Below are 23059 nucleotides of genomic sequence, written 5' to 3' on the forward strand. Positions count from 1 at the left end.
GCCCCATGCCCCTGGGAGTCTCCCAACACAATCCCGACCCCCTCCCATCTCAGCTTACCTACGCTCCCCACCATAAGAACAGCTCCGAGTCCACGCTGCCCCTTGATCCTCTTCAAATGACACCCCCATCACTCGAGACTCCCACGACCAACCAGCCAGCCACCTGCCCCCCAAACGTCCACACCTCCAAGCACACCCCCACCGCCAATGACTGCACACAAGAAGACACGGAAGATGCATGGATCAGGCAAATCCCAAAGGCCTTTTTAAAAACTAAGAGCTCTCGGGCAGGGGTAGGGGCAGGGGAGGGGGCTAGCAGCCCCCCGCCACGAAGTCGAAGTCCAGGAAGGCCGCCTGCTCCGCGGCTGTGAGGGGACGCGCGTCACGGGGCGGGCTCAGCGTGGGGGCCTCCCCGGTGAACTCCTCCTCGTCAAAGTTGCTGACGTCGGTGCGGCCAGACAGCGTGGGCACAAAAGGCGGCGGCAGGCGCCGGGCCAACAGGGCTTCCCAGCCCAGAGTCTGCAGGGGAGGGAAGCCGAGGGGAGGGTCAGCCTGGGAGGCTGAGGAGGGGGCGTGCTGCAGTGGGGACCAGTCCTAGGGCTTGGGGACCACGGAGAGGAGTCATCATATAGGGAAAAGTGGGGTGGGGGGACTGGGGCTCAGGAGGGATCACCTGCGATAGCCTAGGGGAGAAGCGGGATTAGGAAACAGTGGAGGCCAGGCGTGGTAGCTCACATCTGTAATCCCAGAACTTTGGGAGGCTGAGGTGGGAGGATCACTTGAGGCCAGGAGTTCAAGACCAGCCTGGCCAAAGTGGCAAAATTCCATCTCTACTAAAAATACAAAAATTAGCCAGCTGTGGTGGAGTGGTGTGTGCCTGTAATCCCAGCTACTCAGAAGGCTGAGGCAGGAGAATCGCATGAATCTGGAAGGCGGAGGTTACAGTGGGCCAAGATTGAGCCACCGCATTCCAGCCTGGGCAACACAGTGAGACCCTGGCTCAAAAAACAAAAAACAAAAAAACAAAAAAAGAGGCGGCGGAAAGTGGAGATGTGGGATTAGGAGGGTCCCTGGGGGGAACAAAAGTGGAGGAGGGAAATCGGGGTGTCAAAGGAGGTGATGTTGCCCTGGAGGTGCAATGAGGCCTTTGAGGCAAAGCGGCTAGGCCTGGGGGACATCGGGTGTGGGGTGATGAATCGGCCCCGGGGGAGGGCCGGGGTCACTGAGGTCCTTTTGGGGAACCTCACCCTGAAGAAAGGCTGTTTCTTCACATCTTCTGCATCTCTCTCGCTAGATCCCCCTCCGCTCTGGGTTCCTCCGCAGCAGCTTGGAGGAAGGAGCACTGTGTCAGGATCTGTCCCCTTCTGGGCCCCAGTGCCCCTCCCCAGACCTGCCCCACATCGGGGGTCCTCACCCTTCTCATGATGCCGATGGCTTCGGCGGACAGGAAGCGGGGGTAGCGAACCTCATCGTTGACGATGCTATCGAAGACCTCCTCCTCGTCATCCCCTGGGAATGGGGACTGGGGAGAGGGAGGCCCGGGGTGAATGAGGCCTCTCCTCTGGCTGCTCCAAACCCAGCCCGGCCTCAGCCTTACACTCTGCTGCAGCTCTTGGGTGCTGGCTAACTCGGGCAGGGAAATGTCCCATTTAATAGAGGCGGAAACTGAGGCCAGGGAGGCAGAGCCAGCAGCCCTCAATCACACACAGCACTTGGTGGAGGCAGACTTGGATCCCACCCTAGGGCACACGCAGTTTCCAGTGAGATCCGAGACACACAGGGGTGGGGTCTCACCTCGCCAACCAGCATTTCGTACAGCAGCACACCTACGCCCCCACCAGTCCACAGCCCGCGTGTATGAAGTGTCCGTCAGCACCTCAGGGGCCAGGAACTCCGGGGTCCCACAAAATGTACTGGTCCGGTCCCCATAGCCCATCCCTGGGGACAGCAAAGCCATGTGAGGTTATGGGGGCCAGAGGAGTCACTCAGCCCAATGTGGGGTTGTCCACACAGCCAGCCCTGTCCCAGGGTCAGGGTGGGGGGCACCCCAAGTAGGGTTAGGGACCCCATTCCTTCCCCCTCCTTTGTCTAATCCCGAGGCCAGTCCCTCACCCTCCTTGCAGAGGCCAAAGTCTGTGATCTTGACGTAGCCCTCGGTGTCCAGAAGCAAATTGTCCAACTTCAGGTCCCTGTTGGGGGTTGTGGGGTGGAAAGAGGGATGAGCGGGGGTCTGGGCCTTGTCCCCACAATGGGCAGTGTGCACACGCATGCGCGCCACACACACACCTGTAGACAATCTTGTGTTCATGAAGAAACTGTAGGCCCAGCACCCAGGCGGAATAAAAGCTGCAGAGAGAGAGAGGCTGCTGAGAGGGGTGGGGCCACCCTGCAAGCAGGGAGGGTCACATAAGCCCGGCTCCCACATCCTCAAACGCCCCCCAGTCTCCCCAAAGCTCTAGGAGGCTGGGGGAAGCAAGGCCTGAGGGTGGAGGGGTGAGAAGCAGGCTGCCAGCCTCTCGGGGGGACTGAAATGTCAGACGCTGTGGAGGGAGGCGGGGCCCGGGCTGGGGGGCCAGGCTCACACGGCACGGGGCTCAGAGAACACGTCGCTGTGGATGTGAAGCATCAGGTCCCCACCGGCCGAGTACTCCATCACGAAGCACACGTGCTCCGGTGTCTGGAAACAGCCAAAGAGGTTCACCAGGAAGGGGTGTCCCGCACTGGTCACTGCCGCCAAGATCCGCTTCTCACACATCAGGCTGGGGAGGGGTGAGGGACAGAAGTCAGAGACCATGGCCGCCGCTTATCCCCGACTCCCAGACGGCAAGCAAAGCCCATACAGAGGGAAGCAGAACTGAGAAATGTCATCTCAGCACCTGGATACAGCCATGCCTGAAGGCAGCACACTCCTGGACTTTTCTAATGCAGACCAATAAATTTCTTTACTTGTTTCGGCCTTTCTGAGTTGGGTTCCTGATTATCAAAAGAATGCTGGGAAGACCAAGGACAATCTCAGTGCCTGTACCGAATGTTTAGAGGGGTTAGGCACTGTGTAGACAGCACCTGACAACCGTATGTGGAAGGCAGCAGCACTCCGCTTCTCCACATCAAGAGGGGTTCTTTTTTTTTTTTTTTTGAGACAGTCAAGCTAGAGTGCAGTGGCATGATCTTGGCTCACTGCAACCTCTGCCTCCTGGGTTCAAGTGATTCTCCTGCCTCAGCCCTCCCAAGTAGGTGGGACTACAGATGCCCACTACCACGCCGGGCTGATTTTTGTATTTTTAGTACAGACGGGGTTTCACCATGTTGGCCATACTGGTCTCGATGTCCTGACCTCAGGTGATCCATGCACCTCGGCCTCCCAAAGTGCTGGGATTACAGGCGTAAGCCACAGTGCCTGACAAAAAGGCTGAGGTTCTGAAGGGAGAACTGACCTCCCCAGGATCTCCAAGCCCATGCTGCACACGTGAGATTTGAACCCAGGATGCTGACCCCAAAGCAGAGGCAGTGTTTGCACCACGAAGGGCACAGGCTTCAGAACCTGAGTCTCTAGCTTTGAATCCTGGACCTGCTGCTTACTGGCTGTGTGACCTTGGGTAAATTGCTCAACCTCTCTGTGCCATCAGTATTTACCTTATAGGGCAACATGGAGGAACAAATGAATAACTTTTATAAGAGCTATTATTATCTTGGTATTAGGCTAGCAGGTATTAGTAACTTTTTGTTTTGAGACAGGTCTCACTCTGTTGTCCAGGCTGGAGTGCAGTGGTGTGATCTCAGCTCACTGCAACCTTGACCTACTGGGCTCAGGTGATCCTCCTATCTCAGCCTCATGAGTAGCTGGGGCTACAAGCATGTACCACCACACTCAGCTAATTATTTTATATGTTTTGTAAAGATGGAGGTGTCACCATGTTGCCCAGCCTCGTCTTGAAATTCTGAGCCCAAGTGATCCACCTGCCTCAGCCTCCCAGAGTGCTGGGATTACAGGCGAGAGCCACCGTGCCTGGCATTAGTGACTACTATGAGTCACTCTCCCTGCAGCTCCAAGGAGAGAATTGCTCTGTCATTTCCCAAAAGAGAAGACAGAGGTCCCCAGAAGACCACGGCAGGTCCCCACCTCTCCACCTCGTCTCGGGCCACAATGTCCCCTTTCTTCAGAGCCTTGATGGCAAACAGCTCCCCACTGGGCCGGAATTCGGAGAGCAGCACCTGGAACCACAGTGGGCAGGGGTGGTTTTAGCGGCCAGCCAGGGACCTGCAGGGGTCTCCCAATTCCCTGCCCTCCACCTCACCTTCCCAAAGTGACCCCGGCCCAGCACCGCCAGGAACTTGAAATCCTCAAGGGTCAGAGGTGACTTCCTCAGAGGGCTGTGGAGAGAGGCCACTGGTGAGAACAAGGACAGCAGGCAGGGGTGGTGGGCAGGGGGCCGGGGAGTGGTGTCACCTGCACAGGGCGGGGCCTGGGGTCTCCTGGGTCTCCGAAGGCAGCTTGGGAGTGATGGAGGATTCCTGGATCGGGGAGCTCTGTGGCGGAGAGGAGGCCAGAGTAGGGGAGTCAGAGATGCCCTTATAACCACAACAGCCTCTGCGGCCCTGCAAGATCTGCCCCCCACCTCTCTGTCCTCACCTCTCCTCCCACGCAGCCCCTCACTCACTCTCCTCCAGCCACACACCTGCACCACCACCACGCCTGGCTAATTTTTGTACTTTTAATAGAGATGGGGTTTCACCATGTTGGCCAGGTTGGTCTGGAACTCTTGACCTCAGGTGATCCACTCGCCACGGCCTCCCAAACTGCTGGGATTACAGAAGTGAGCCACCACACCCAGCCCGAATTTTCTCTCTCTCTTTTTTTTTTAGAGACAGAGTCTTGCTCTGTCGCCCAGGATGGAGTGCAGTGGCACAGTCATAGCTTAGTGTAGCCTTCAACTCTACCTCCACCTCCTGAGTAGCTGGGACTAAAGGCTTGCACCACCACGCCCAGCTAATTTTTTTTTGAGACTGAGTTTCATTCTTGTTACCCAGGCTGGAGTACAATGGCACGATCTCCGTTCACTGCAACCTCCACCTCCCGGGTTCAAGTGATTCTCCTACCTCAGTCTCCCAAATAGCTGAGATTACAGGCATGCACCACCAAGCTAGGCTAATTTTTTATATTTTTAGTCGAGATGGGGTTTCTCCATGTTGGTCAGGGTGGTCTCGAACTCCCGACCTCAGGTGATCTACCCACCTCAGCCTCCCAAAGTGCTGGGATTACAAACGTCAGCCACCACGCCTGGCCTAATTTTTGTAGAGATGGGGTCTTGTTCTGTTGCCCAGGCTGGTCCCAAACTTCTGGCCTCAAGCAATCCTCTTTGTTCAGCTTCCTGAGTAGCTGGGACTACAAGTGCAAGCCATCATGCCTGGCTCGACAATGTCCTTTTTTTTTTTTTTTTTTTTTTTTTTTGAGGCGGAGTCTCGCTCTGTTGCCCAGGTTGGGGTACAGTGGCATGATCTCGGCTCACTGCAACCTCTGCCTCCTGGGTTCAAGCAACTCTCCTGCCTTAGCCTCCCAAGTAGCTGGGACTACAGGCGCCTGCCACCACGCCCAACTAATTTTTGTATTTTTAGTAGAGACAGGGTTTCACCTTGTTGGCCAGGCTGGTCTCGAACCCCTGACCTCGTGATCCGCCCACCCTGGACTCCCAAAGTGCTGGGATTACAGGCGTGAGCCACCGTGCTGGGCTGCCAATGTACATGTTTAGCTCAGCCAGCTATAGCCTGCACTATATGCACTGCCTGCCTGAGGAGAGGAACCGATTCCCACGCCTCCACCGAGTTCCCATTTCCCCATATCCTCCCCAGCATTCTGTCATCAACCTTTTGGATTTTCGGCCACACTCATCTACTTTAATGAGGTATGTCATTTAATGGAATGCCATGAAGCATTTATTATTATTACTTCTACTTTCTTTTCTTTTTTTTTTGAGACGGAGTCTCCCTCTGTCGCCTAGGCTGGAGTGCAGTGGCGCGATCTCGGCTCACTGCAAGCTCCGCCTCCCGGGTTCACGCCATTCTCCTGCCTCAGCCTCCCGAGTAGCTGGAGCTATAGGTGTCTGCCACCACGTCCAGCTAATTTTTGGTATTTTTATTAGAGACGAGGTTTCACCATGTTAGCCAGGATGGTCTCGATCTCCTGACCTCATGATCCTGATCTCGGCCTCCCAAAGTGCTGGGATTATAGGCATGAGCTACCACGCCCAGCCTATTACTTCTACTTTCTAAAAAATTAGATATATAAAAAATTAGCCAGGTGTGGTGGTACATGCCTGTAGTCCTAGCTACTTGGGAGGCTGAAGTGGGAGGATCACCTGAGCTCAGGAGGTTGAGGCTGCAGCGAGGCATGACTGCACAACTGCACTCCAGCCTGGGTGGCAGAGCAAGACCCCGTCTCAAAAAAAAAAAAAAGAAAAGATAAAAGATAAAATGCATTCAGGCTGGGTGTAGTGGCTCATACCTGTAATCCCAGCACTTTAGGAGGCCGAGACAGGGAGATCACCTGAGGTCAGGAGTTCAAGACCAGCCTGGCCGACATGGTGAAACCCCATCTCTACTAAAAACAAAAATTAGTCAGGCATGCTGGCACAGGCCTGTAGTCCCAGCTATTCGGGAGGCTGAGGCATGGGCATCCTTTGAATCCGGGAGGCAGAGATTGGAGCGAGCGGAGATTGGAGTGAGCTGAGATCGTGCCACTGCATTCCAATGAAACAGAGTGAGACTCTGTCTCAAAATAAATAAATAAATAAATAAATAAATAAATAAATAAATAAATAAAATGCATTCAGTGAGGTGGGCAAGTGGAACAGGTTACATACGCATCCACCCAAGAAACCATCTGTCAGTCTAGGAGTTGGCAAATGTTGGCTGGTGGGCTAAACTGTTTTTATAAAGTTTGTAAGAGCTAGGAAAGGCTTTCACTAATTTTTTTTTTTTTTTTTGAGATGGAGTCTGGCTCTGCCGCCCAGGCTGGAGTGCAGTGGCCAGATTTCAGCTCACTGCAAGCTCCGCCTCCCAGGTTTACGCCATTCTCCTGCCTCAGCCTCCCGAGTAGCTGGGACTACAGGCACCCGCCACCTCGCCCGGCTGATTTTTTGTATTTTTTTAGTAGAGACGGGGTTTTACCGTGTTCGCCAGGATGGTCTCGATCTCCTGACCTCGTGATCCGCCCGTCTCGGCCTCCCAAAGTGCTGGGATTACAGGCTTGAGCCACTGCGCCCAGCCTTTTTTTTTTTTTTTAAAGAGATGCAGTGGCTGGAAGCAGTGGCTCACACCTGTAATCCCAGCACTTTGGGAGGCTGAGGCGGGCAGATCACCTGAGGTCAGGAGTTCAAGACTAGCCTGGTCAACAAAGTGAAACCCCATCTCTATTAAAAATACAAAAATTAGCCGGGTGTGGTGGCGCACACTTGTAGTCCCAGCTACTCGGGTGGCTGAGGCAGGAGAATTCCTTGAACCCAGGAGGTGGAGGCTGCAGTGAGCCCAGATCACACTACTGCACTCCAGCCTGGGCAACAGAGTGAGACTCCATCTCAAAAGAAAAAAAAAAAAAAAAGATGGAGTTTCACCATGTTGTTCAGGCTGGACTCCAACTCCTGGACTCAAGTCATCCTCCTGCCTCGGCCTCCCAAGTAGCTGGGACCACAGGTGAAGTGATTTTTACATTTTTAAATTGTTGGGGGAAAAAAAACAAAAAGAGGAATAATATTTCATTGCCCATGAAAGTTCTACGACGTTCAAACTTCCGTGTGAACTACCGATAAGGTTTTACTGGAATAGAGACACGCTTATGGTGTACAAATCGTCTGTGGCTGCTTTCAAACTACAAAGCAGACAGGGACTGTCTAGCCCACAAAGCCAAAAATATTGACTCTCTGGCCCTTTCCGGAAAATGCATGCTGACCTCTGACCTAGATCAAGACGAGGAACATTTCCATCACCCGGCAGGTCCCCTTGTGGCTCCCAGCTTGCGGTAACCTCTGCCTAGAGCACAGCACTCTCTCAATCACTCTATCATCGACATGGGTTTTAAATATGCTCGTTTTGCAAAGCGGTACACTGAGGCACACAGAGGTGAAGCGCAGAGCCAAGAGGTGGCAGGGCAGGGATGGGAACCCAGGCAGTCCAGCCCCCGAGCTCACAGTTTTCTTATTTTTATTTTTTGAGACGGAGTCTTGCTCTGTCGCCCAAGTTGGAGCGCAGTTGGCATGATCTTGGCTCACTGCAACCTCTGCCTCTCAGGTTCAACTGCCCCAGTTGACTGGGTAGCTGGGATTACAGGTGCCCACCACCGCACCCGGCTAATTCTTGTATTTTTAGTAGAGACGGGGTTTCATTGTGTTGGCCAGGCTGGTCTTGAACTCCTGGCCTCAGCCTCTCAAAGTGCTGGGATTACAGGTGTGAGCCACTGCGCCTGGCCTGTTTTATTTTTTGAGATAAGATTTCCCTATGTTGCCCAGGCTGCAGTGCAGTGGCAGGATCATGGCTCACCGTGGCTCACTGTGTTGCTCAGGCCGGTCTCAAACTCCTGGGCTCCAGCAATCCTCCCGTGTCAGCCTCCCAGAAGTGCTGGGATTATAGGCATGAGCCATTTGTTAACCAGGATAGAGATCTGGGCACAGGTTTTAACCAGCATAGAGATCTGGGCCCTGGTTCTGCCACAGACATGCTGCGTGGCTCCAGGGAAGTTCCTAGTGGTCTCTGAGCCTGGAGCAGGACCCCTGATGCTGCCCAGGCCAGGCCTAGGGGGGAGAAGGGGGGACCCTCACCAGGCTCGATGGACTGGAAGGAGGATCCCGTGAGCTCTTCTGAGGTGAGCTGTCCGAGTCAGTGCCGAGGTTCAGCTTCTCCACCGATATGTCACTGCAGCAGACGAGAGGAGGGTGTGTCTGGGACCCAGGACCCTCGCAGCCTTCAAGGGGCAGCCGGGACCCCGGGGCCCTCCTTCCTTACCCCGTGGTCCGGGCCTCGGATCCCAGAGAAGCCCCAGGGCTGAAGGTGCCTGTGCCCGTGGCATTGGGGATGAGCCTCCGGAGCAGCCGCACCCACGTGGCGACGTCGATGTTCATCTGCCTAGCACGCTGGAACGCCTTCCCTGGGGGGACGGGGGCAGGCATCACCCTCCATGACACTCCCAGGACCCCTGGCCTCTCCCCTAGGAGGCCTGGAGCACCCTCTCACCTTGCTGCTTGGAGAAAATTTTCTTCTGCCGTCGGAGCCGAGGAATCCTCTCAATGACAGGGTTGCGGAAGGTGACCTGGGGGAAGGGACCAAAAGGTGAGGACCCCTGCCCACCTGCAGGCAGACAGCTTGGTAAGAAAGCCCCTAGGAGCACAGGTGTGCACGCCCCAGTGGGGTTCTGGTCATGTGGCATCAGATTCAACCCGAGTACCAGGTGACAATGAAGAGGCCATCAGTGCCACCCACGGCTCCCCTCCTGAAGGGACATCCTGGAAAAGCAAGAAGCAGACAACCGGGTCCCCTTCTAGAGGTGGGGAGAGCATCTGATCCAACAAGACTGACAGACAGCGACCACAAACGGACGCCACACCATCCCACACCCCGATTCCCCACATGTGCTCCCAGACCCCAGACCTGCAGTAGCAGCAACACCTGGGAACTTGCTAGAAACGCAGGTTTCCAGGCCCCTCCTTTGACCTACTGAGCCAGAAACACAGAGTGGAGGAAGCGCTCTTTCTCTCTCTCTCTCTCTCTCTCTGTGTGTGTGTGTGTGTATGTGTGTGTGTGTTATATATATATAGATAGATAGATAGATAGAGATATATATTTTTTTAGACAGGGTCTTGCTCCATTGCCCAGGCTGGAGTGTAGTAGTGCAATCTCAGCTCACTGCAGCCTCCACCTCCCAGGCTCAAGCGATCCTCCCACCTCAGCCTCCTGAGTAGCTGGGACTACAGGCGCGCACCCCCATGCCAGGCAAATAGTTGTATTTGTAGAGATGGAGTTTCATCATGTTGGCCAGGCTGGTCCTAAACTCCTGGGCTCAAGTGATCTGCCCACTGTGGCCTCCCAAAGTGCTGGGATTACAGGTGTGAGCCACTGCGCCCAGCCTTAAAGCACTCAATATTTCAACAAGTCCCCAGGCAACGCTGATGCCCACCCATCCACGGAAGTCACCCGTCAAGTTTAATTCTCCCAACTCCAACACAATTTCTAGAAGATGCCGAAGTCACAGAACTGCAGTGTCTGGTACGATTTCACATGTGGCGATTTAAATTTAAATTAGTGAAAATGTCAGTGAAATTAAAACTTTGGTTCCCTGGTCGCGCGGGTTGCATTTCAGATAGAGAACATTTCCATCTACAACAGAACTCAGCTACTGTGGGTACATCAAAATAGAGCTGCAGAAAGTTCCCCTTTTTTTTTTTTTTGAGACTCTGTTGCCCAGGCTGGAGTGCAGTGGCGCAATCTGGGCTCACCACAACCTCCACCTCCCAGACACTAGCGATTCTCCTGCCTCAGTCTCCCGAGTAGCTGGGATTATAGGCGCCCACCACCATGCCCAGCTTTTTTTTTTTTTTTTTTTTTTTTTTTTTTTGAGACAGAGTCTCACTCTGTTGCTCAGGTTGGAGTGCAGTGGTGCGATCTTGGCTCACTGCAACCTCCACCTCCCCGATTCAAGCGATTCTCCTGCCTCAGCCTCCCAAGTAACTGGGATTACAGGCATGTGCCACCACGCCCAGCTAATTTTTGTATTTTTAGTAGAGACTGGGTTTCTCCATGTTGGCCAGGTTGGTCTTGAACTCCTGACCTCAGGTGATCTGCCTGCCTGGCCCTCCCAAAGTGCTAGGATGACAGGCGTGAACCACCACACCCAGCCTAATTTTTGTATTTTTGGTAAAGACGGGGTTTCACCATGTTGGCCAGGCTGGTCTCAAACTCCTGACCTCAAATGACCCATCAGCCTCAGCCTCCCAAAGTGCTGGGATTACAGGCGTGAGCCACAGCGCTCAGCCAGAGCTGCAGAAAGTTCTATGGAATGGTGCTTCTGTAGAGGCATAAGAACAAAATAGAATGCCACAGAGAGACCTTGAAGGCGAGGAGAAACGCTTTAGAATGTGTCCCCCAGGTCACCCACCATCACTTTCCATTTGGTTTGGGCTGTGTTGTGAATAGCAGAACAATTTTAAAGCTCTGCCATCTGAGTCAACCTTTCTCCACGCCCCTTTCTCTCTCTCTCTCTCTCTCTCTCTCTCTCTCTCTCTCTCTCTCTCTTTCTTTCGAGACAGAGTTTCACTCGTTTCCCAGGCTGGAGTGCAGTGGCATGATATCGGCTCACTGCAACCTCCGCCTTCAGGTTCAAGCGATTCTCCTGCCTCAGCCTCCTGAATAGCTGGGATTACAGGCGCCTGCCACCACACCCGGCTAATTTTGTATTTTTAGTAGAGACAGGGTTTCACCATGTTGACTAGGCTGGTCTCAAACTCCTGACCTGGTGATCTGCCCGCCTTGGCCTCCCAAAGTGCTGGGATTACAGGCGTGAGCCACCGTGCCCAGACCGGTCCCTTTCTTTCAGTGGTGCTTGATAGTCAGACCAGGGGAGAACCTCTGCTTGGGGATATGGATATAGAGAGATGGATAAATAGACACAGAAAGAGACAGATATAGATGCAGGTAGATAGAGAGGGGCATGGATGGAAGGGTAGTTACAGATAAGAGTCAGAGAGAGAGGCTGATAGAAGCAGGGATATATAGAGATAGAAAGAAGGATGGATGGATGGATGGATAGATAGATATAGCTATCGAGAGAAAACAGAGAGAGGAACAGATAGATATAGACGGGGATAGATAGAGACAGAGAGAGGAATGGGTAGATATAAATAGAGACAGAGGAATATACAGAGATGGATGGATAGAGGGATAAGTATAGATAAGATAAATGGATGGATGGATAAGATAGATAATATAGATGGATAGATAATATGGATAGATAATATAGACAGATGGGTAAATGGAAAGATAGATTAGTTGATAGATAATATAGATAGATGGATGGATAGATCTAGCAATAGAGAGAAAAATTAGAGGCACAGAGAGATATAGAGAGGGATAGATAAAGATAGAGGAATGGGTAGATATACATAGAGAGAAATATACAGAGATGGATGGATGGATGATGCATATATAAGAGTGATGGATAAGATGACTGACAGATAATAGAGACGGATGCATGGAAAAATAGATTGGTTGATAGATAATATATAGAGAGATAGATAAATGGATAGATGGATTAGATAAATAGGTAATATAGATATCTAATATAGATGGATACATAGATAAGACAGATAGATAATATAGGTATATCTATCAATGGATAAAGGATGCATTGATAAGATGGCTGGGCCGGGCGCAGTGGTTAACGCCTGTAATCCCAGCACTTTGGGAGGCTGAGGCGGGCAGATCACGAGGTCAGGAGATCGAGACCATCTTGGCTAACATGGTGAAAACTGTCTCCACTAAAAATACAAAAAATTAGCTGGGCGTGTTAGCGGGCGCCTGTAGACCCAGCTACTTGGGAGGCTGAGGCAGGAGAATGGCGTAAACCCGGGAGGCAGAGCTTGCAGTGAGCCGAGATCACACCACCGCACTCCAGCCTGGGCGACAGAATGAAACTCCATCTCAAAAAAAAAAGAAAAAAGATGGATGAACGCATAGACAGACAGACAGAGTGGATGGATGGACAGGTAGGTGGGTAAATAATAGATAATATGTGTTTATACATATATAAGTAATGTATTATGTATATATGTAAAATGGGGTACACATATAGGTTAGCGGAAGATTAAAAGAGTTTTTTAGGATAATTTGGCTAAATGAGGGGTCAAGTGACTTTCCTTCTCTGTCCCCTAGTTTCCTCCTCTGTCAAATTTGAGTAATAACAGTCCCTCTTTTGCTAGTTGGTTGTGAGAATTAAAAAGTTCACGTCGCCAAAGCACTCGCTACAGAGCCTGGCTTATGCTAGGAGAACTCAGCTAGAAATGTCATTCAGACCAGGGGTTCCCAGCCAGGGAGCACTTAACAATGTGTGGAGACCTCTGGGCTGCCAAAACTCAGGGGGAGCCGGTGCTACTGACATCCTGTAAGCAGTGGGCAGAGGTGCTGCTAAACATCCTCTAGTGCACAGGACAGCCCCACCACAGAGGACGATGTGGCCCCAGATGTCAACAGTGCCAAGGGGAGGCCACCTCAATTCAGACCTTCACCCTCACACGGCTATGGAAGGAATCGCTTTCTCTTGACTGTGGCTCTGATAGCAATCACCACGATATGTTGCCAGGTTTTGTATCACTTTTCCGGCTGGATGAAATTTTATAATTTATTTCCTTTTTTCTTTAAACATTTCTAAATTTGGAAATCAGCTTCTTCTTCTTTTTTTTTTTTAATATCTTGCCTCAGAACAAAACCAATCCCAGCTAAGGTTATATCACTGATGTGGCTAATTAGAAGTTCTTTTCTTCTTCTTCTTCTTCTTCTTTTTTTTTTTCGAGACAAAGTCTCACTCTTGTTGCCCAGGCTGGGGTGCAATGGCATGATCTCAGCTCTCTGCAACCTCCGTCTCCTGGGTTCAAGCAATTCTCCTGCCTCAGCCTCCCGAGTAGCTGGGACTACAGGTGCCCACTACCATGCCCAGCTAATTTTTGTATTTGTAATAGAGATGGGGTTTCACCATGTTGACCAGGCTAGTCTGGAACTCCTGGCCTCAAGTGATCCACCCGCCTCGGCCTCCCAAAGTGCTGGGATTACAGGTGTCAGCCACCGCGCCCGGCCAAGGTGTGCTTTTCTATCAAGGTTCGGAGACAGATCTAAAATGTATCTTCCCCTTCTAGAATACACTGATCTAAAACATACCTGCCACTTCTAAAAGAGCCTGATCTAAAACTATCTTTCTGTACTAAGAGAAACCAGATCTAAAACATATCTTATGCTTCTAAAAGAGCCTGATCTAAAATGTACCTTCTCCTTCTAGAACAGACAGATCTTTTATTTTATTTGTTTTTTTTGAGATAGAGTCTCGCTCTGTTGCCCAGGCTGGAGTGCAGTGGTGGGATTTCAGCTCACTGCAGCCTCCACCTCCTGGGTTCAAGCGATTCTGCTGTCAGCCTCCTGAGTAGCCGGGACTAAAGGCATGCGCCACCACACCCAGCTAATTTTGTATTTTTAGTTGAGACGTGGTTTCACCATGTTGGCCAGGCTGGTCTCCCTGACCTCAGGTGATCCACCTGCCTCGGCCTTTCAAAGCACTGGGATTACAGGCATAAGCCACCACACCCAGCCTAGAACAGGCAGATCTAAAGCCTATCTTCCCTTTCCAGAAGAGCCTGATTGAAAACATACCTTTCCCTCTACAAGATATCTATTTAAAATGTATTTTCCCCTTCTAGAAGAGGTAGATCTAAAACATATCTCCCCCTTTTAGAAAAGCCTTACCTAAAACATGCCTTCCCCTTCCAGAAAAGGCAAATCTAAAACGGATCTTCCCTTTCTAGAAAAGCCTGATCTAAAACATCTTTCCCTTCTAGAAAAAAGCAGATCTAAAACATCTCTTCCCCTTCTAGAAGAGGCTGACCTAAAACATATCTTCTCCTTCTAGAAAAGGCAGAGTTAAAACATATCCTGTTTCTAGAAGAGCTGGATCTAAAATGTGTTTTACTCTTCTAGAAGAGCCTGACCTAAATTGTATCTTCCCCTTCTGGAAGAGCCAGACCTAAAATATATTTTCCCCTTCTAGGAAACTGGGAATGGGGGAGTGAGGGAGAAGAAGCATTTTCTCAGGATCAGGGGTGGGCTGTACCTCGGCCACCAGGCAGCCCTGGGGTTCCATGTCCAGCTGCACCTCATGCCTCTCATTGTCCAAGAAATCCTCCAACTTCAGGAATTTGAGGGCACACAGGCCCCGCTGGTCCCGCCAGAACACAGCCAACTCCAGTTCCCGTGCCTGGAGGGAGAGGAAGAGGGCCATCATTCAGGGTGCCAGAGGCATGGAACCCCTCCTCCTCTGGGCTCTGTTGTCCTCCAACGCAGCTCACCCTCTCCAGCTCCAGAGTGAAGCTCTGGTCCCAGGCACTGGGGCCACGTGGCTTCCAAGACGTCTGCCCCACCACTGTGTTATCCAGCTTAAGCACAGTGCTGACTTCATCTGAAATGGGGGAGAGGGCCCAGTCAGAAAATGCTGGCAGCGGCCAGGCAAGGTGGCTCATGCCTGTAATCCCGGCACTTTACGAAGTTGAGGCAGGCAGATCAATTGAGGCCAGGAGTTCAAGACCAGCCTGGCCATCATGGCAAAACCCCATCTCTACTAAAAATACAAAAAATTAGCTGGGTGTGGTGGCGCACGCCCGTAATGCCAGCTACTCGGGAGGCTGAGGCAGGATAATCACTTGAACCCAGGAGGTAGAGGTTGTAGTGAGCCGAGATCATGCTACGGCACTCCAGCCTGGGTGACACAGTGAGACGAAAGAAAGAGAGAGAAAGAGAGAAAGAAAACAGAAAAGAAAAATGGCCATGCACAGTGGCTCGTGCCTATAATCTCAACACTTTGGGAGGCTGAGGCAGGTGGATCACCTGAGGTCAGAAGTTTGAGAGCAGCCTGACCAACATGGTGAAACCCAGTGTCTGCTAAAAATACAAAATTACCCAGGTGTGGTGGTGCATGCCTATAATCCCAGTTACTCAGGAGGCTGAGGCAGGAGAATCACTTGAACCCAGGAGGCGGAGGTTGCAGTGAACCGAGATCACGCCACTGCACTCCAACCTGGGCAACAAGAGCGAAGTTCTATCTCAAAAAAAAAAAGAAAAAAAGAAAGAAAATGCTGGCAGAAAGGGCAGGTCTATTATCTTTTTCTTTCTTCTTTTTTTTTTTTTTTTTTTGGTAGAGATGAGTCTTGTTATGTTGACTAGGCTGGTCTCAAACTCCTGGCCTCAAGTGATATTCTCCTGCCTCAGCCTCCCAAGTATCTGGGATTACAGGCATGAGCCACCAGGCCTGGCTGTCTGCTATCTTTTTAAAATAAATCCTCCTCTCCATTACCTTTCTCTAACTGTGAAGTTTTGCATTTGACATTGAAGCCTTTAATCCAGTTGATTTTTTTTACCATGGTGTGAGGTAAGGCAGGGATCCAAATTCAGTTTTATTCTATGGAAGTCCCAGCAACATGCTCCTAAGAATTTATTTATTCATTTATTTTTTGAGCCAGAGTCTCTCTCTGTCACCCAGGCAGGAGTGCAGTGGCACAATCTCGGCTCACTGCAACTTCCACCTCCTGGGTTCAAGCAATTCTCGTGCCTCAGCCTCCAAAGTAGCTCAGACTACGGGCACACACTACCATGCCCAACTAATTTTTGTGTTTTTAGTAGAGATGGGGTTTTGCCATGTTGGCCAGGCTGGTCTTGAACTCCCGACCTCAAGTGATCACTGGCCTTGGCCTCTCACAATGCTGGGATTACAGGCGTGAGCCACCGTGCCCAGGCCCTCCTAAGAAATTACCCTAGCAAAATGCATGCATGTATACATCAGTAGACACATTTATATAAAGTATATATAACGGTCCAAACTAGAGGCATCCCACAGTCCATTAACAGGAGAATTAATATTTTAAAACTGCGATACACTCTTAGTAGCTGAAGTACAAAATTGCTGATATTTAACTATTTTTTTTTTTTGGTTTCAGAAAAAGGCAATTCAATATGGCTCAGTCTAACATAATGGATTATTAAGCAGGAATAAATATGAATTAACCATAGCTTCTCACAACAAAATGGATGAGTCTCCCAAAACAATGCTTTTTTTGTTTGTTTGTTTGGTTTTGTTTTTTTGAATTTTTTTGTAGGATGGGGTTTCATCATGTTGCCCAGGCTGGGCTCAAATTCCTTGGCTCAAGCAATCCCTCCACCTCGGCCTCCCAAAGTGCTGGGATTAGAGGCTTGAGCCACTATGCCTAGCCCCGAAACAATGTTGAATGAAAAAAGCCATGTGATAGAATACAGTCTGTATGAGCCTATCAATATAAAGTTCTAATACCAGGCAAAATTAAAGTTTTTGGAGATGCAAACATGGAATTCTACAACTACGAATTATAGCAAGGAAATGATAAAAGTCGGGACAATGGTCACCTCTATGGCAGAGGAAGAAGCTGGAATTGGGGAGGAGACAGGAGGGAGCTTCTGGAGAGCTGGAAATATTCTATTTCTTTTCCCTTTTTTTTTTTAAGATGGGGTCTCACTCAGTTGCCCAGGCTGGAATGCAGTGGTGCAATCACGGCTCACTGTAGCCTTGACCTCCTGCATTCAAGTGATCCTCCCACTTCAGCCTCCCAAGTAGCTGGGACCGCAGGCATAAGCCACCATGCCCACGTCTGGTTAATTTTTGGTTGGTCTGTCTTTGCTTTTTTTCCCTTTAGTTTTCTTTTTTTCTGTGACACAGACTCAGGAGGGCCTGATGACATGTGTCCCATTTTTTTATTATTTGTAAAGACAAAGTCTTGCTATGTTGCCCAGGCTGGTCTTGAACTCCTGGGTTCAAGTGATCCTCCTGCAAATCCCAAAGGGCTGGGATTCCAGGCACGAGCTGTGGCCCCTGGCTGCCACATTCTATTTCCTAATGCAGGTGGTGGTAACATGGGTGTCTGCTCTCCCGTTACTCTTCTCCACACTACCTTTTTTTTTTTTTTTTTGTACATATGTATTAATTATCTTTCTTTGTCCTTTTTTTAGCTGCGAGATTAGGAATCAAATTTTCTTTTAAAAAAATTATGGCTGGCCAGTTGCGGTGGCTCACGCCTGTAATCCCAACACTTTAGGAGGCCGAGGCAGGTGGATCACGAGGTCAGGAGATCGAGACCATCCTGGCTAACGTGGTGAAACCCCATCTCTACTAAAAATACAAAAAAAAAAAAATTAGCCGGGTGTGGTGGTGGGCGCCTGTAGTCCCAGCTACTCGGGAGGCTGAGGCAGGAGAATGGCAAGAACCCAGGAGGCGGAGCTTGCAGTGAGCCAAGATCGCGCCACTGCACTCCAGCCTGGGCGACTGAGCAAGACTCCGTCTCAAAAAAAAATTATGGCCAACGTGGCGAAACCCTGTCTCCACTAAAAATACAAAATTTAGAAAATTAGCCAGGCATGGTGGCACACGCCTGTAATCCCAGCTACTTGGGTGGCTGAGGCAAGAGAATCCTCAAACTGAGGAGGCAGAGGTTGCAGTGAGCTGAGACCATGCCACTACGCTCCAGTCTGGGCAGCACAGCAAGACTCTGTCTCAAGAAAAAACAAAATTATGGTAAAATACATATAACATAAAATGTACCATCATAATAATTTTTAAGTGTCCAGTTCGGTGGCATAAAGTATATTCACATTGCTGTGCAACCATTACCACCATCCATCTCCAGAACTTTCAGCTTACAAAACCCAAACTCTGTCCACATTAAATATATAAACTCCCCATTCCCCCTCCCTCTACTCCCCGGCATCCATCATTCTACTTTCTGTCTCTATGAATCTGACTACTCTAGGAACCTCATATAACTGGAATCATACAATATTTGTCTTTTGGGGACTGGCTTATTTCACTTAGACTAATGTCCTCAAGGTTCATCCATGTTGCAGGATGAGACAGGATTTCTTTCCTTTTTCTTTTTTTTTTGAGACAGAGTCTCACTCTGTCACCCAGGTTGGAGTGCAGTAGCATGATCTTGGCTCACTGCAACCTCCACCTCCTGGGCTCAAGCGATTTTCCTCCCTAGTAGCTGGGATTACAGGTGTGCACCACCACGCCTGGCTAATTTTTGTATTTTTTTAATTTTAATTTTATTTTTATTGTTTTGAGACGGAGTCTTGCTCTGTCGCCCGGGCTGGAGTGCAGTGGCCGGATCTCAGTTCACTGCAAGCTCCGCCTCCCAGGTTTACGCCATTCTCCTGCCTCAGCCTCCCATGTAGCTGGGACTACAGGCACCCGCCACCTCGCCCAGCTAGTTTTTTTTTTTTTTTTGTATTTTTTAGTAGAGACAGGGTTTCACCGTGTTAGCCAGGATGGTCACGATCTCCTGACCTCGTGATCCGCCCGTCTCGGCCTCCCAAAGTGCTGGGATTACAGGCTTGAGCCACCACGCCCGGCCAATTTTTGTATTTTTAATAGAGATGGGGTTTCACCACGTTGCCCAGGCTGGTCTCGCACCCCTGAGCTCAAGTGATCCACCTGCCTCGCCTCCCAAAATGCTGGGATTACAGGCAGGAGCCACTGCGCCTGGCGGGATTTCTTTCCTTTTTAAATCTGAGTAATGTTCCACTGTACGGCTGGCCCCCGTTTTGTTTATCCACTCATCTACTGGTGGACACCGGGTTGCTTCCATTTTTGGCTTTCATAGCGCTGCTATGAACACAGGTATACAAATATCTCTGAGACCATTTTTTTTTAAAGTATTTTTCTATCACTATTTTTAAAACTGACAAATAAAAATTATATATTTATCATGTACAACATGTTGTTTTGAAATATGTATACATTATGGAACGTCCGAGGCCCTGTTTTTAATTCTTTTGGGGATATGCCCAGAAGTAGCTTTGGATCATATGGTTATTCTTGGTTGTTGTTTTCTTTTCTTTTTTTTTGAGACAGAGTCTCATTGTGTCACCCAGGCTGGAGTGCAGTAGCATGATCTCTGCTCACTCCAACCTCTGCCTCCTGGATTCAAGCAACTCTCTTGTCTCAGCCTCCAGAGTAGCTGGGACTACAGGCACACACCACCACCACTCCCAGTAACTTTTTATTTTTAGTAGAAATGAGGTTTCACCATGATGGCCAGGTTGGTCTTGAACTCCTGACCTCAGGTGATCCACCCACCTTGACCTCCCAAAGTGCTGGGATTACAGGCGTGAGCCATTGAGCCTGGCCTGCTTACTCTGTTTTTAATCGTTTCAGGAACTGCCAATATTTCTCTTTCTTTCTTTCTCTCTCTCTCTCTCTTTCTTTCAGACAGTCTCGCTCTGTCGCCCAGGCTGAAGTGCAGTGGCTCCATCTCGGCTCGCTGCAACTTCTGCCTCCTGGGTTCAAGCGATTCTCTTGCCTCAGCCTTCTGAGTAGCTGGGATTACAGACACAAACCACCATGCCCAGCTAATTTTTGTATTTTTAGTAGAGGGGTTTTGCCAGGATGGCCAGGCTGGTCTCGAACTCCTGACCTCATGTAATCTGCCCCCGCTCAGCCTCCCAAAGTGCTGGGATGACAGGTGTGAGCCACCACGCCTGGCCTTGCCAATATATTTTCCATAGGGCTGCATCATTTTACATTCCCACCAACAGTGCACAAAGGTTCTGATTTCTCTCCACATCCTCACTAACACAGTTGTTATTTTCTGTTTGTTTTGTTGGGTTTGTAAAATAGCCATCCTAATGAGTATGATATATTGGTTTCTTGTTTAGTTTTTCCTTTTTTTAAATTTTATTTATTTATTATTATTTTTTGAGATGGAGTCTTGCCCTGTTGCACAGACTGGATTATGGTGGCGTGATCTCGGCTCACTGCAACCTCCGCCTCCTGGGTTCAAGCAATTCTCTGCCTCAGCCTCCTGAGTAGCTGGGATTACAGGCACCCACCACCACACCTGGTTAATTTTTTTGTATTTTTAGTAGAGACGGGGTTTCATCATGCTGGCCAGGCTGGCCTTGAACTTCTGACCTCATGATCCACCCGCCTCGGCCTCCCTGAGTGCTGGGATTACAGGCGTAAGCCACCATGCCCGGCCTTTTTTTTTTTTCTTTTAAATCTAAATAACCTTGAATTTTTTTTTAAATTTAGAGACAGGGTCTCTCTGTCATCTAGGCTGGAGTGAAATGGCTCAATGACAGCTCACTGCAGCCTGGAACTCCTGGGCTCAAGTGATCCTCCCACCTCTAGAATAGCTAGGACTACAGGTATGGGCCACCACATCTGGCTAATTTTTACATTTTATTTTTTGTAGAGACAGGGTCTTCCAATGTTGCCCAGGCTGGTCTCAAACTCCTGGCCTCAAGTGATCCTCCTGTCTCAGCCTCCCAAAGTGCTGGGATTACAGGCATGAGCTGCTGCACCTGGCCTGTTTTTTTTGTTTGTTTTTGTTGTTTTGTTTTCTTTTGAGACAGAGTCTCACTGTGTCACCCAGGCTGGAGGGCAATGGCGCGATCATGGCTCACTGCAACTTCCACATCCGGGGTTCAAGTAATTCTCCTGCCTCAGCCTCACAAGTAGCTGGGATTACAGGTGTGCACCACCATGCCCAGCTAAGTTGTATTTTTAAGTAGAGACTGCATTGCACTATGTTGGCCAGGCTAGTCTCAAATTCCTGACCACAAGTGATCCGCCTGCCTTGGCTTCCCAAAGTGCTGGGATTACATGCGTGAGCCACCACACCCGACCCTTGGCCTATTTTTTAAAGGTTTACAAATATGGGGCATTCTGGGTCCCCCATGCGACCTCGTCGTTTCTCAGGGCCCATGATGCCCACTCACTGGTGTTCTCGGCTTCTCCTTTGAGGCTGCTCCGGCCACTGAGGCTTCCGCTTCGGCTGTAAAGGCCCCGGGCTGGGCGGCTCAGGAATGGGGGGCGGCTGTCTGGGGTCCCAGGTCCACCCCCTGAGGGCGTAGGGTTCCACGGGATGGTCTCTGGGAGGTCTCTGCAGCCCACCACGCGTACCTCCAGGGTCCCTGCAGGAGGGGAAAGCTCAGCAGGGGGCCACTTCTGGGGCAGGCTGAGTGGAGGGGACCACAGTGGGGAGGGGACACATCGAGACGCAGCCATGGTACAAGTGGGAGCCAGTGAGGGACAACCAGGGTGGAGCACGGAGCCTGACGCCGGGATGTCCGTGCTGGAATAGAACATGAGACAAGCAGTCCTTCCGGGAGGGGCTCCGATGCGGAAGTTTAGGGGCAGAAGGCAGGTTCAGGGTGCAGGCCGGGCCAAGGCAAGCAGGAACAGGGTAGGACTAGGGGTTCTAGGGGAGGACTCGCTGCACGACCTGAGGCCTGAGATGGGCTAGGGGTCTACGGTGGGGTTGGTCTGGAGAGGTAGATAGCTGAGGGGTCTGTGGAAGGTGGGGCTGGCTGGTCTGCAGCAGGGGGATAGGAGGCTCAGGGCTGAGCGTTGTGAGGCTGAGGTGGGGCTGGGGGACAGGGGCTGGGAAAAAATACTGGGCCAGGTGAAGAGAGATGGAGAAACTGAGAGGTGGGGAGGGGGCAAGAGCTCAGAATCAGAGGGTAAAGTAGGGTGAGAAGTCCAGGGTGCAACGGGCTGTCTACTGGAGAGGGGAGGAGACAGTGAGATGGGAGTCCAGGGTTGGGGAGAGTGGAGATCCAAGTCGGGGGTCACAGGAATGGGGAAATCACAGCAGTCGGAGGCCAGGGCTGCGGGGGTGGGGCAGGTCTCAGGCCCACCTGTGAGCGGCGCGGGCTTGCACAGGGTGCTGTAGTGCGTGGCGGGAAAGGGCCCGGCCAGGCGGGCGCTAAAGGCGGCGGACGAGGCTGCAGCGAGCTCTTCTCGCAGCAGCCGCCCCTTGGGGTGGTCGGCGGGCAGCTCCCCCAGCCTCCGCTCCAGAGCCTCCCGCAGCAGCCCCAGCTTCTGGTTGGATTCTGTCAATTTCTCCTGGGCCTGCGGTGGGAAGTGTGGGGCTGGGAACGGGACCAGGCTTGCCACTCCCCAAGTGCAGCCCCTGTGCCCCTTCCTCAGACTGACTGAGTCTCGCACTGAATTCCTCCCTAGAGGGCTAAACCTCAAACCAATTTGGTCCCACCCCTGGGAAAACTAGGCCCCACCCCCTGCAGAGACCCCGCCCCTCACAGTGGCACTGTTTCTGGCTGATGCCCCGCTTCTCACAGCAGTCTACCTCGGCTGAGGCCCCACCCCATATAAAGGTCACATACCCTTTAAGGCTCCACCCCTCAAACCAGTGCAGTTCCTGGAGAAATCCCCGCCGCTTGCTGAAGCCCCGCCCCCTGATAAAGCCCCGGCTCTAATGAAAGCTCCGCCCCTCACCTC

General features: G+C 51.0%; 1 protein-coding gene across 1 annotated transcript; it reads right to left on the reverse strand.

The window, feature by feature from the left end:
* Positions 1-235: 235 nt before the first annotated feature.
* On the reverse strand, positions 236-22912 carry LOC104661045 (serine/threonine-protein kinase N1; the record flags this gene model as incomplete). The annotated part of the gene is given in 20 exon segments (XM_030926377.1): positions 236-519; positions 1248-1299; positions 1301-1326; positions 1415-1522; positions 1795-1833; positions 1835-1938; positions 2113-2189; positions 2287-2346; positions 2583-2759; positions 4121-4212; positions 4296-4371; positions 4448-4527; positions 8808-8901; positions 8992-9133; positions 9220-9295; positions 14852-14995; positions 15087-15196; positions 21538-21732; positions 22459-22779; positions 22862-22912. Coding segments are annotated over 20 exon segments (2231 nt in total), but the record flags the coding sequence as incomplete, so codon positions are not given.
* Positions 22913-23059: the final 147 nt, after the last annotated feature.

The sequence above is a fragment of the Rhinopithecus roxellana genome, unplaced genomic scaffold, assembly GCF_007565055.1.
Source record: "Rhinopithecus roxellana isolate Shanxi Qingling unplaced genomic scaffold, ASM756505v1 contig2253, whole genome shotgun sequence".
Taxonomy (NCBI): Eukaryota; Metazoa; Chordata; class Mammalia; order Primates; family Cercopithecidae; genus Rhinopithecus; species Rhinopithecus roxellana.